At 38.6% G+C, this 14038-nt stretch overlaps 1 protein-coding gene across 1 annotated transcript in view; it reads right to left on the reverse strand.

The window, feature by feature from the left end:
- Positions 1 to 1963: 1963 nt before the first annotated feature.
- METTL16 (methyltransferase like 16) overlaps positions 1964 to 14038 on the reverse strand; it is a 14704-nt gene continuing 2629 nt past the window's right edge. The window contains exons 2-9 of the mRNA XM_009996494.1: positions 13716 to 13915; positions 11234 to 11374; positions 8180 to 8295; positions 7300 to 7442; positions 5474 to 5543; positions 3666 to 3755; positions 2675 to 2848; positions 1964 to 2581 (exon numbers count right to left, since the gene is read on the reverse strand). Of these exons, the coding sequence (XP_009994796.1) occupies positions 1964 to 2581; positions 2675 to 2848; positions 3666 to 3755; positions 5474 to 5543; positions 7300 to 7442; positions 8180 to 8295; positions 11234 to 11374; positions 13716 to 13915 (1552 nt within the window). The remainder of the gene's footprint in view (positions 2582 to 2674; positions 2849 to 3665; positions 3756 to 5473; positions 5544 to 7299; positions 7443 to 8179; positions 8296 to 11233; positions 11375 to 13715; positions 13916 to 14038) is intronic.

A 14038-nucleotide genomic window follows, 5' to 3' on the forward strand; every position in this document is an offset into this window, starting at 1 on the left:
AGAGGGAGGGAGCAGGGAGAGAGGGAGGGAGGGAGAGAGGGAGCAGGGAGGGAGAGAGGGAGCAGGGAGGGAGAGAGGGAGCAGGGAGGGAGAGAGGGAGCAGGGAGGGAGAGAGGGAGCAGGGAGAGAGGGAGAGAGGGAGCAGAGAGGGAGGGAAGGCAGCAGGGAGGCAGGGCTGGGAGCCACGGTAAGGCCGCCTCCCCGGGCTCCCGGGGGGTCCGCAGCCCCGCGGGTAACGCACGACCCGAGGCGCCCGGTCGCGCTGCCCACCTGTGTTGTGTGTGTGTGTCACCCCAATCACCGGCTGCTGGTGTTCTTTGTGCAGGGGTGATTAGTGCAGCAAGGCCACGCAGCTTGCCCCAGCGCAGGGAGTGTGCCACAAGCACCCCGGGATCACCCTGCGAAGCTTCCTCCCGTCCTTGCAGAAGGAAAGGAGAAGCCACCTTGCTGTTTTGAATGGCTCAGCCGGCCAAAATAACCTCTTCGGATTCTAACGGAGTAGTAGGGCTCGGTTTATCTGCCCCCGGTGACATGACGATCAGAAGCAGTTCTGTTAAAAATCTGCAGTACTCAAGAAATGCGACTCTGTCCACCAGCTACAGAAGTGCTAGGTATGACACACAATCGTTAACAGCAGAGGGAGAAAATTGAGGCTTTTCTAAGTTTAATTTCAACTTAAGAAAGCGTATTAATACTTCTAGAAATATTGACAACTAAGGGTGAACATTCAAAGTGGTCCCAGTAGCATGAACGTACACAGCATTTCCTTCTGTCCATCAGGAGTGCATCCTTTATTTTGGGTAACACATGCACACACACACTCCACTCTCCCAGAAATAAACCTCTATGTCCTGTAGATCTCTGCAGAGAAAGAGATCATGGCTTGGGAGGCTGGCTTCATGCAGAGCAGTGCCAGCACTGGAAATCTCAAACATATACACACACTCTCTGAGGTACCCAAGACTCCATGTTTCTCAGCCTCTCTTCTCACGGGACATTGGCACAGAAACACTGGGAGAACAGCTGGTGCTAAAAAGGACTAGGGAGTCAGGTGTGGAAGCAACAGCCTTCTTTCCAGTTGTCTTCCTTTACAACAATCTAACACCCATGTACCTGCATAAGGAATCTCTGGCCTATCAAGATGAGCACATGGTCTCATTCCTGTCATTAAAGCAATCTCTTAAGATTAAATGGGAGCAGAATGCTGCTGTCATTTCAGACAACTATATTTGAATTGATGTAAGGAGTGGCCAAATGAAGCAGTTAAATCCTCTTTAAACCATGGAGCTCAAAAAGCTTATTTTAATGTTAAAGTTTACTAAACCAGACGCTAATAGTAGGCTCCTCTGTGTTCCAAAGCCAAGGACCAGAAAAGTACAACACACATTTTTGTTTTTTCCAAAGCAATTATTTTAATGAATTCATATGTAGAGGATGTTTCCATCTTGCTACTCCATAGACCAAAGGTTAAATGCATTAAAGGGAAGAGAGGCATACTTAGTAGGCCTTAGTTGAAGACTCTAGCTGCAGAAAACAATTCCCACATAACTATTTCCTGCATTAGTATCGAAAAAAAATATTTAATAAAATATTTCAGTGAAGATTTCTACTTAGTAACAATATATAATCTTATCACACCAGAAAAAAAAGACCAGAATAAGTACTGTTGATATTTAAAACAGACATAGCATAACGTCTCACTTTAACATGTAGCTTTACAAGTGCAGCACAAAATCTATTATTTCCCCATCACTTTATGTCTAATGAAATACACCTCATGTACTCCTTGCAGCTTTGAAAAAGCTATTTAAAATATTAACAGGGACTCTCATCTCCATTTTACTGTTGTGGGGTTTCTTTAAGGCAAAATAACTCAGGTTTTGCTAACTGAGAATATTAATCCACTAAAAATAGTTTACAAACTCTGAGGATTGACTTAACTTTACCAAAGTAGGAAAAAGGGCTAACTACCAACCAGCCGAAGAATTTGGTTCCGTAAGTACGTGCAGAGCTGGTTCATCAAGTCTCTGTTCTGTCCTTCAACCCAATGCATTTCTACTAATACATCGCTTCCTTCTTTCTTCACATTCATTAAACACTTAAAGAGAAAACATCTACTAGTTTCCTTGGGACCCTGTTCTTTTTCATCTGTCAAATCGCTAGCTTCCCCTGAAGGGCAAGGTTCCTCCTCTGCATTACCAGAACCATTGCCAAGTGATGTTTCTCCCTGATTTGCCTCTGTCTCCTCCTCTTTCACTTGCTCCCTGTGTTCTTCTTTGGTAGCAGATTCTTCCATTAGCTCGTCACCTGTGGTCAAGCGGACATCCCCATCAGGTGCCATAAACTCCATTTTGGAGTCTTCAGTCTTGAGGTTATCACAGTCTGAATTGTTGCTCACACTCTCCTGGCTGTTTTTTACCTCTTCCATTGCTTGCAGAACATCTTCAGAAGCTCGAGGAAGTTCTCTCAACTGCCTTACTCTTTCTCGCTTCTTTCTCCTCAAATGAATCCAGGAGTTTTCAATGGCAGTCACAAACAGGCTAACTTCGTCTTTTCCACAGGGAACACGTTTATGCTGAACCTGTTGCAGAAAACAGCAGAACTTTGTACTATCCCTTCACAGTTACGCTTTCAAGTAGGATGTTGTTTTAACATGTAACACTTAATACTGTACCTTCCGATCAGTGAGAATCTTCTCTACCCAGGCTCTAACCACAGCAATAGCTTCTACAGCATCCCAGCCCATATCTGCAGCTTTGACAGCTAATTCTTTAACTGTAGAATCCAAGACCATAAATGTAATTGGTTTTCGTGGTTTTTCTAATTTTCTTCTTTTAGAGGGAGGTGACTAGAAGAAGAAAGAAAAAAAAACTGCAAGTCTATGCAGTATTAGTGGTATGACTTCTGTACTCAGAAGACATGGGGATCAAAAGTATAAGCCATTAGCATTGACATGGCCCGTTTCACTTAACTCTAAAGAGTTTTAGATTAAAAGCAGCTAACAGGGTTGTGCACTTTATGCTATGATGGACACAGGGAGTTTATCTTCAGGCATCTGGCAAAAAGCTTCATTGGTTCCTTTAAACTATTAGTTCTCTGTGAGCTAAGAAAGTGCAACTGCTCTTGGGAATAGAGGTCAAGAACCAATAACCACACTTTGATCCAAGTTCACTGAAGGTTTACTTGCACTTTGTATAAGGTTGGTTATTGTCTATACCTATCTACAAGTATATGTACATTTGGATCCAAAAAAGCAACTGGCTCACATTATTCAAGGTGAACAAGCTCCACTTATATTCATGTAGGCAAATTTGAGCTAGACATCTTCTACTTAGTAACAGAATCAATATGATAATTGCCTGAAGTTCAAATCTAGCCCCAAACTTTTAATACTAATAAATTGCTATTTGAAGTATATTACAAGTATGTTACTTCCACTGAAACTCAAAGGGAGTTCTTATACAGGGTTCTTTTTTCCTCCCTAAACATAAGTCATTCACAAACCACATGGAACAACTTCAAACATGCTGGAAGCCAAGTAAGAAATCCCACTAACCATACAGAGTCTGAAAGAGAACAGTTTGCTTCAAAGCAGTTACAGCTCATTAGGCCCTTCCTCAAAAAAAGAGACACAATCACAAGCAAATCATAATTAAGCTACTTACAGGTACTTGTACATCATCATAGAAGCTCCATGCCAGTGCCCATCTCATGGTGCGTCCTTGACAGAATTCAGTATGAGTAACTTTAGGAACCTGTGCAAAGAAGCAACACAAAACTACATTTCATATTAATAAACAACATTGTTTTACTGCATTCATTTTCACATTTGAAAAAAGTTACAGTTAGAATAGTTTTCTTGGAAATTGAGATCTTTTCTGATATAGCTCATGGATATTAGTGACATCTGAAGCTGACAAGCTTGTGCCAAGCCTGGTACCCATACCCAGGACTTCTCATTTCTGCCCTGCCATTTCTGTGCCCTTTCAGAGCTCCAAGTTCAGCAACACACAGCACTTTCTTTTTTTGTTCAGCATTCTAATTCTGCAAAACACCCGCCTTCTCATGTTACAAAAAGCACATCCTTTCTTCTTGTTCAGAACCTGCTCCCGTTCCACATTTGAATACTGAGCCCCACTGCTGTAGCAAAGGTGAAGGACTGGGAGGCCTGTCTGCAGATGGTGGAAACATGCCCAGAAACACTTATCTTTGTCCCCCTCAAATTAAGCCTGAACTTATGCTGCCTTTAAATCTAAAACTCAGATGTTAAGTGTTGTCTAGTCTTTCCACATATGGAAGTTGTAAGGCTTTTATCTGTGGTATGGAAAATGTGCCAAATACTAGCAAAGATAAATATCAACCTCACTCTGAATTACCATCAACACCAGAGCATAAGCCCCAGGTCTACACAGAGTAGTGAAGAAAAAAAACCAAAACAACAAAACAAAAAAACACACACCACAAAAAAATCTGCTACTTTTGAAAAATGCCTTCAACAAGAGAGAGGAAAAGGTGCCTCTATCCTAGAACTTTTGATTCCTAATGCTATCAACATTTCTAATAAATACAGCAGTATCAAGACAGTCTGAACAATAAGTGGACTTTCTGGAAAATTTATGCTGCATCCTAACCTGAACCACAGCAGGTGTTTGGTTACAATTAACATATTCTTAGCTCTGATACAACCAAGATTACAAACCTGAACAAAAAGGAAATTGCTAATTTCAAGAAAAATACAAAAGGAAACCTCAGCTTTTCTATGCAAGGTTCACAAGGATTTCTCTCACTTTACTAAGACTAATGTGCAACAGTTCGAGGATAGGGAAGAAAGTAAGATACCTGAAATTTTATGCCTAGCTCAGTACCTGCTTTTGGCAATGAGTTTATGGATTCCCTATGGCCTGCAGTTCATCATTCTGGGAATTGACTTCACCATGCATTCACCTTCCTCCTACTCCCCACCATATTACAAGAGCAGATCAGTCCTCTGCACAGCCTTCTTGCATGAGTAAAGTAACACAAGGTTTGATTTTACTTGCTGCCAGAATTGAATACAAACAAAACTGTGATGCTATTTAAATAATGTTACAATGTCTTTTACGAACTAAATTGCTAGACTTCATGTTAGGAAAGAGAGTTAATTTTTTATTTATTTTTTTATTATTTATTTTTTAACAACAGCCCTGCTTAGGCTATTCAAAGTAGAAAGCCTGTATGTTTGTTTATAAAGACATTTCTACACATGATAAAGACAAAAATCTGGAGATTACATGTGCTACTTAACTATCAGCTTTGAATCTACAGTAATTCAATCTCAATTGCTTTCAGTGCTTCCTTAACAAGGAATTGCAATTTCTTTTCGTCAACAAAAACTCAATAAAATAACTCAATCATAATTACCTACATCCATCAGAAGATGGTATATATTGTACAGAACATATGCAGGATACAAATGATCTATAGACAAACTCACCCCCTGGATCCGTAGTTCTTCTTTCAATGGTGCTAAACTGCATTTCTTCCCCAACATGCAACTGTACCATCTGCAAACAACACATTAACAAAGTGTTTTACAAATACAAATCAACTGAAAATACCAACTACCAGAAAAAACTGTTTGGATCAGAAACTACTACATCAGCCACTCCTTTCAAGGTCATCTAACACCAACTTCTTCAAACCAAACTTCCCAAGTGCAACCAGAAACAATGTTGCTACTGCATTTCTGTAAGTCCTCACAGATGCATCCTCTGCCCCACCTTACAGAACCAATTAAATCATCAACTGTATACATCCACTTTCCAGATTACGGTATTTTATACAGCATACCACATGCTACTGTGGAACTTACATGGGTGTAATAAAATCATTACCTATCAAAAAACACCTCCAAAGGATAAAAACATGCAGCTGTAAGTGGAACAACATTATAAATATATATGTACACACATACATATACACACACCAACACTTCCTCTCTGCCCTGCCTCCCTTCATCCATTGTATCACTAACATATCTATAAGCTTATATATATACTTATATTCAGTTTTGAAAAATCCCCGTGTTTATTTCAGACGTATAAGAACATACAAATCTAACAGTCTGTCCACATCAAGTAGCCCACAGTAACATTCTACCTACAACCTCTGACAGAAATACCAATTATTGTTTCAGTGTCCTTGCTGGCACAAACAAGACTGCTAAAAATTCTTGAAAGTGTAATTCTTCTTGCTTGTAACCACTTCTGAACTAAAAGCCTTGCTTTGATCACTCTGCCATACTATCTATCACCTTTTCATATTTCATGATTTGAGGGATGACAGAGAAAGGAAGAACATTAAAAACATTTAAACATTAAAACCCATTTCAAGGTTTGCAAAATTGCACCTCTGCAAACCTCAACTTCTTTCTTCTTCAAAGCACTACAAGACAGAAGCACTTCTAAGAGAGTCAAATGCAGTGTTGCTTGGTCTTGCTTTACCAAAACCTGAATATATATGCATTCTTTTCAGGCCCATTACAAAACATTTTGAAGAAAAAAATCACATAGATGAAGAGGAGATTAAAATGCAAGGCTCTGCCTAGAAGGGTGCAAACAAAACAAAACACTTCTTGAACACATAAACAGTAGGCTGTATTTCCTTTGCCTAGGGCACTGATGAAGCTGTGGTAGCACAAAATTTTGGCAGCTGTATTTTAGAAGGATATTAAAAAAACACAACAAACTGAAGTAATCTCCCAGAAAAGCTACAGGACTAGTGTACAGCATAGGGGGAGGAAGGGTCTGGCTGTCAAAAAACTGAAGATGTGCCACCTGTTCATCTGGTTCAAAAGGAAGTCTCACTATGTTTTTTTGTTGCAGCCTATGTTCACCCAAGACAGCATTCAGTACAAGAGTGCCCATTAGTACACAAAGCTGCAAGTCACCAAAATTTAGCCAGGAAAGGAAAGAAATTACATAAAACAGTTAACTAGGTGATGTCATAAATCCTCCCATCCCAGGTGGCCTTAAGAATCAACACTGACTGTCTTTAGAGCTAAAGTTATGTGTGCTAATTTAGCAGTAAGCTGCAAGTGTCACTGGTACAGGCTCTTTTTGCCTTCTGCCTTTAAATACCTCCAACAATAAGTACTCAATTAATTTTACATAAACTTAGACTAATTACTGATGTGTACATAACACTAAACAAACCAAACTAATACCACTGGGCCACAGCTACATTCCTTACTTAAAATACCATTTTCATGTAACTTCCACCACAGAAGAGGCTAAAAGGTAGGCGTTTTTTTAAACTTACCGTAACCTTTTTTTAAGTTGTAGACTATCATGAATTATTCTTTTGACAAATTCTAGTTCTCCCCCCTCAGCCATGATTTCTGTAATTCCTCCTGTATTTACAGAACTGGGAGGGGGACGCCGTGGATTTCGAGAATTTACTCCCTGGATAAAAAAAAGATTTGAGATGAACTCCTAATGAAATATTAAGATGCTTTGTACACCACTTCCTGCCTCAATCTTTAGTGGGCAGCAAGTGTCACCACTTCTAGGTATCTTCCCCCCATCAGAACCATGGATAATAGACAAAGATACATTCAAAATAAGTATAACTATGTAGAGTTAATTCCCAACAATCTCAAACTTAGGTAAATTACTTGTCACACATCAGTATCCTGCTAATATGAAATACGTGGTTCAAAGACATGTAAGACATGCTGGTTACATACATCTACACAAATAAAACCTACAGTGATTAATTTCAACACTTAAATCATTCTTCTACTGCCCTACATTACAGAGTAAAGTTTCTGACTATATTCAGTGGGTGTTGCAAGAACTGTTCTGAGCTGTATGATACTGCCTGAATTACTAAGGAAATTAAAAATACAGACAGGCATGATGCCAGCAACTAATTCCTCTGTACCACTGTTATACAGTGAACATTTAATTTCAGATTTACTAGCTCTAAGACAGTAAGAACTTGTGAAAAAATTCTACAGGTCATCCTTCACTTTAGGAATAGTAATAGTTAAGTTTTTCAAAACTCTTTTGGGGTGGAGAGCAGGGATGGAGAAGACTGAAATGCTATTTCATAATTATTTGCAATTTTCCAATTGCTGCTACCCCCCCACTCACTGAACACTGAAGTACATGGAACACTATTTAGTTTTTTAACTTACCTTTGCTTCCAACTGGTTGGCAAAAAAGGGGGGGTTACACATGCAAAAATCATAAACTATCTCAGATTCCTCCTTCAGTGCATCCATTAGAAGAGTCTTCTGTGGTACCTTAACCACTAATAGAAAACAGGAATTTGGTCAGTAAGGAACTTCATATTTTATCTAGCATGCCATTTACATTTCAGTGTTTCTTGAAAAAATACATTGTATAAAAACTGTACTTTCTAAACAATACTTTCAAAAAAAACCCAAAAACAAAACACAAATATCAGCATGCAAATAAAGAATAGGATTAAGGATTAGCATACAGTTTGTATACTTCAACACAATAGTAAAATTACATGAGACTTTTTAAAACAATAGAAACTCCTTGAAGTTACAGAGTTCTCTGATGCAACTACACATTCCCTTTAAGCCCTTCCAAAAACTAGCACAAGTGTCAGTTAACCACCCCACAATCTCCTCAGATATAAAATAAATTCCAGTCTAAACAATTTTTTTTAAAATATGGAATTCTAGAATTCTTCTTGCAGATTTTACCAGTCCTGCACTTCATGGATAATGCACATAGAAAAAAAGATAACTAGAAAGAGGCAAAAGGCATGCCTCTTCCTACCATTTACTACTACAGTTGATCACCATCCTCAGAACACAAAATTGTTAGGGTAGCAGGCAATTACCTAAGTTCAGGTTGTATATAGCAAGGATAATTCCTAGAACCCACTAACATTTGCTATAGTTCTGTAAGTCACCAGTAAGTATTTCTGAGTTCAGAAATTTATAGTCAAGGGATAAACAAAATTTAAATCCTATGGGAATAGAAAGATAGTTCATTTCAAAACATATTAACAAATTGTTCCCTGTTCTACAGGCTTACCTAAATTAAACACTTAACATTTCCCTTAAAGTTGTTCACACTTCAAATTTGTGACACTTTTTTATCTCTGTAGGTATCTGTTCCCCTGCTTCCCTTATAAGATGTAGTCAGTAACGACTAATTGCAAAATGTTAATCACAATTACACATCACAATCAAAGCCTAAAGTTTTTCAGCCAGGCATTACATCAGTTGGACTGATATTTTCAGGTTACAGTTTTCCACGAAGTTGGTAAATTACTCCAGAAGCTCTTCGTGCAGTCCACACTTTTAGCAACGAGGTGTAACACACAGCTGTTGCTGTTGCACACAGAGGAGACTTACACAAATGCTTCAAACTATGCAGCTCACAGAGTATTTTACTGCCTTCCTTGTTAACAATATCCTTCACAATTTTATGAGGGAGAAGGAGCAGAAACAACACACAATTTTTTAGTAGAGAAAGCAGAAACGGGGCTAAGATGAGCACAACGCTGCAAAGATACTGTGTTAATCCCAACAGTAACACATGGTCTACTGCACATACTTCCTAAAATTCCTGTAAAGTTACTTAGAAGATGACATAAAAGAATACCACATTTCACCTACATAGCTAGCTTAATTGATGTTGCTTTAATTGGCATTATGTGATTTTATTTGTAAATAAGAAAGCAATTAAAGGGGAAGAAAGCACTGCAATAACCATGTCACAGAACAATTCTAAATTACCTTGCCAGTCGTTTGAAAACTTTCAGACTCTGAAGTGATTGACAATCTCTTAACCTACCATTACCTACAGGGTATAGGTTTTGTTATTTTTACTTCTTTTTAAAATACCTGCGGACAAATTCTGGCCAACATCCCATTCCAGTAAACAGATGCACAACTCAGAACACCATGTAATTTTTTTTTAGACAGATTTACAATCAATCCCCAGGTCTATCAGTTTCTACTTTGCACATATAGGAGAGATTCCCTTTGGAAGAAATTAACTGCAAGCAGTATTTAGCTTTCAGCCAAAAAACAGTTTCTTCTGGGGAAAAAAAAGTAATGATGCAATTAATAAATCATCGCCACATTACTGCTGGTTTTACTATTACTTCATCAGTTTTTTCATTGAAGTTAAAAGAATAAAGGCTCTATTCCAACATGACCTTCAAATCAAGCTACATGGCAAAAATTTCAAGACTCTTACAACATGACAAAAATAATTACTTTTTTTTTTTTCAAAAACAATCAAACAAGAAGACTCTGATCAGTCTAATCTGACTTCAAAATGACTTGCTAAACAAGTTACCAGCTACAGTAGTAGACTCAACTCTAGCTAAACAGCTCAGAGGCCCAGGAGTTAAAAAGTGGCAGGGTGGATCATTCCCAGGCAGCACCTGGCTGCAGGTACCACCACCAGCACTACTACCTGCGGCCCTGCCCACCACCATTTACTTTAACTCAGTACCTGTGGCATGACAGCTGCACAGGAGGCATTTTCATTTGCCAGAGGTTTTTACAGTATAGTGAAACACCACTACACCACCAAAAATCCTATGATAGCAGCAGTAACAGAAAACCACAGTTCTCCAAATTAAGTCTTGGATCTTCAAGACTGATGTAGAAGATGGACCAAGACAATATCATTTTGGTAAAAGGGATACTTCTAAATTCCAGCAGAACTAAAGGTTTTTCTTTCAGAGCTGAATAATGGACCTGCTTTTTAATATACTGAGTTCCTACAGAAAATTTACCAAGCTTCTTCACAGGCTAAATCTGTCATACTTCTACTACTACCACAGGTGTTGGTATGACCTCATTCAGAAATAAGGACAAAGGACTCTCTCTGATACCTATGTGTGGCAATGTGATGCAGATTTATCTGAGGGGAGCACTCCATATCTCCTAGAAAAAACAACATGAACTCTTATGAAGCAATTCAGCACCAGACAAAGAATACAGAGAGTGAAAAACACTCCAGGGTGAAGCTTAACCTTCAGATTTATGTAAGGATGAGTAGTTCCCTATCCACACATCCCACTCTACAAAAGCTGTGACTTTCTGGCTGAAGCATACACCAACCTTCATGTGACTTCAGTGAAAACAACTGAGCATGTATTTGTCAGGAACACAGAATCTGATACACCCCTGAACATGACAAAAAATGCATCACAACAGTTGTATGCTACTAAGTACCTTATTACATCATACCTTTTATAAGATCAGACAAGTTATTCTGCTCCACGTTCTTCTTGGCATAATTGAAGCACATGTCATCCACTTCTGTTGCAAGAAAATACCAGCCATTCAAAGTTGCTCCTAGTAATGGGTATATGCAAGATGCCCCAGTCCCTGCAGAAGTGAAGAGCCATGAGAAAGGGAAATCAAGTCTCTGGTGTTACACACAGTGCAGTGCTAACTATGTGCCTTTTACAACAAAAATAAGTCAAGAAAACACTGATTACTGCTCATCTACTACTCAGTTTCCTAGTGAAATTATTTTCTTAATTTGAAATACAGTATTGTGAAAGATGCACTTTCAATAAAATAGAGACTTCAATAACCTGGAATAAATTTTCTAGTAAATTATCAACCTCTTTTTCAGCTAATTATTTTTCTATAGGACAGTGATTAATTTATACAGTGAAAGCCAAATATATTCTGGGTTTACAACAAAAACAACAACTTATCACAAATATATTTTTTCTTCTTAATTTTAAATTATCTGCCACTAATCATTTACTTTGATGCATATAACCACCACCACCAAAAAAAATGTTCCATCAGACTGTCTCTCCCTAATGTCCAAAACAATCAAAGAAACGGAGATGCCAATTAAGATATCCCAAAAGATAAATAAAAACTTGATAGCAAAGAGAAATATATGCTATCACAAAATAAATCCTTCTTATAATGATGGCCTATGTAGGTGACTGAATTGCCAATGACAAGTAAAGTCTTGGATTAAAGGGAATGGATAAAAGAGAAAGATACCTCACCACCAAAAAATGTCAGCTTAGAGCTGTATAAAGAATCTACTGCTATACTGACTTAGTGAAACATAAATAACAGTGTCTGTCCATATGCAAAAGCATATCAGTATTTCCAGCACTCCTGTAACATCCCTCTTGGATGACTTCCTGCTTTTCCAGAGCTGGAACATCAAAGTTCACTACACACTCTAACTGAAGTTTCTGCATTATTTGGAGGACTTAATGGATCTGCCTTTTCCTCCTAGCCACCTGCTAGTCCATAGAAAACTGCAGCCTAATATCAAACATGTAGATGCTGGCTAAAAAGTTTAGAAGTTATGAAAGGAAAGCAGCTGTGCACATACCACATGGTGATATAAACCTTGCATCCATAACAAATCCAGCTAAATATACAAGTCCATAAATTTTAGGAGATAAAAAAATTCCATTAAAAAAAGGTCAGGCTAGCGAACACCAAGAAAACAGTAATGTAAAAACCAGGATTGTTACCTAGATTACTGAACTCAAGCTTTGAGGAAGTCACTAATTTTAAAGTTTTAATGCCTGCATTAAAACACAAGTTAGAATGGGAATTCCAGCTTCCCTCAATTTCATTATGAGTTTACTTCAACACAAAACCATCTTCAAAACCAAGCCTGTGAAATCTTAAAAGGAAAATCCTATTGAAAAAAAATTAAAGAGGTTAAGTAAATTAATATGTACCATCACAGGTGCCTTTAAAATAATTAATACAGAATCATCAGCAATTTGGAATTGAAATACCAATTTTATAATTAATATGCAGAATATAGCTCCTTGCTACTACAGAGATTGCTTTTTAAATTTCTAATGAAAACTAAATGATGTGCACCAGAATACAACTTATAAATTCACATCTCTACTGAATAACTGTTTGGATTAATCTACTGCTTAATCCAGATATTGTCCAGATATTATCCAGTAATCCAGATATTGAAACTGAACAAGCTGCAATGGTCCTAGACTCACTCATTGGACAGTATCATCCATCTGTGGATGCTTAGTCCAGTTTAAAAAAACATTTTGCTTTCAACAATATGCAGGAAATCTTTGACCATCTACAATCAAAAGAGAGCTTTGTGAGTATTTGCCTTGGTTTCTAATTAAGCCTTTTTCACAATGTAGCTCAGGAAAAGAGCTGGATTAAAAAAAAAAAAAAGTTTTTAAAAGGCAGATCATGCATCTGTCAAATACACCTGAAACCACAGAAAAATATTATTAAAAGGAACACCAAAAATATTGCAATGCAACTCACAAACTCTCTCATTCAGACATCCAAAAGCAAACTTAACAGACTGCTAATATAATGTAATTCATTACTAAGACTTAGAAGAAATGCTCATTAAAAAACTTTAAAAACCTTCAGAATTGCATTTTTGTATGTATTACTTCTAGCACCATTTTTGTACACCACACAAAGCCAGACTCAAGTTTGAGTTCCAGGCCACAAAAAGCCAAATAATTGCCGGCTGTGGCCACTCTTATGTTCCTGCAGAGAAACCCTACCCACCAAAGGAGCCAAATGAAGTATCGCAGAGTCAGATGGAGCCAGATACACCATGGTGAGAACAGTTTAGATTTGTCTCTCAAACTTCACGTTTGCCTAGGGATGCATAACCAATTTTAGTAGCTAGCTTCACTGACAGCAACCAACGACCCGAGTATTTTGCCTTTCCGAGTACCTATGTCAATGCCCCGCCGAAGGACTTGCTGGTCAGCACCCTGGTGGCCGATGAGATCCTCCACCCAGTGGATGTAGTTCAGCCTCAAGGGAACGGTTGGAATAAGCCTCTCCACGGGAATGTCAATCGTAAGCCCAAAATCCTCCTTCAGGAGGGTGCACGTCAGAGCTCGCACCGCCTCGGGGTCCTTGAAATTCAGGCTGAAAGGCAGAAGGAGCCGCTCTGGGGAGGACACCCACACAGCTCAGGGGGGAGGACACCCACCCACACACACCTTGTTGGGGGCAGGACACCCACCCCCACCCCCACACCTCGGGGGGGGT

Source organism: Chaetura pelagica, unplaced genomic scaffold (assembly GCF_000747805.2).
Source record: "Chaetura pelagica isolate M959 unplaced genomic scaffold, ChaPel_1.0 scaffold490, whole genome shotgun sequence".
NCBI classification, from domain to species: Eukaryota; Metazoa; Chordata; class Aves; order Apodiformes; family Apodidae; genus Chaetura; species Chaetura pelagica.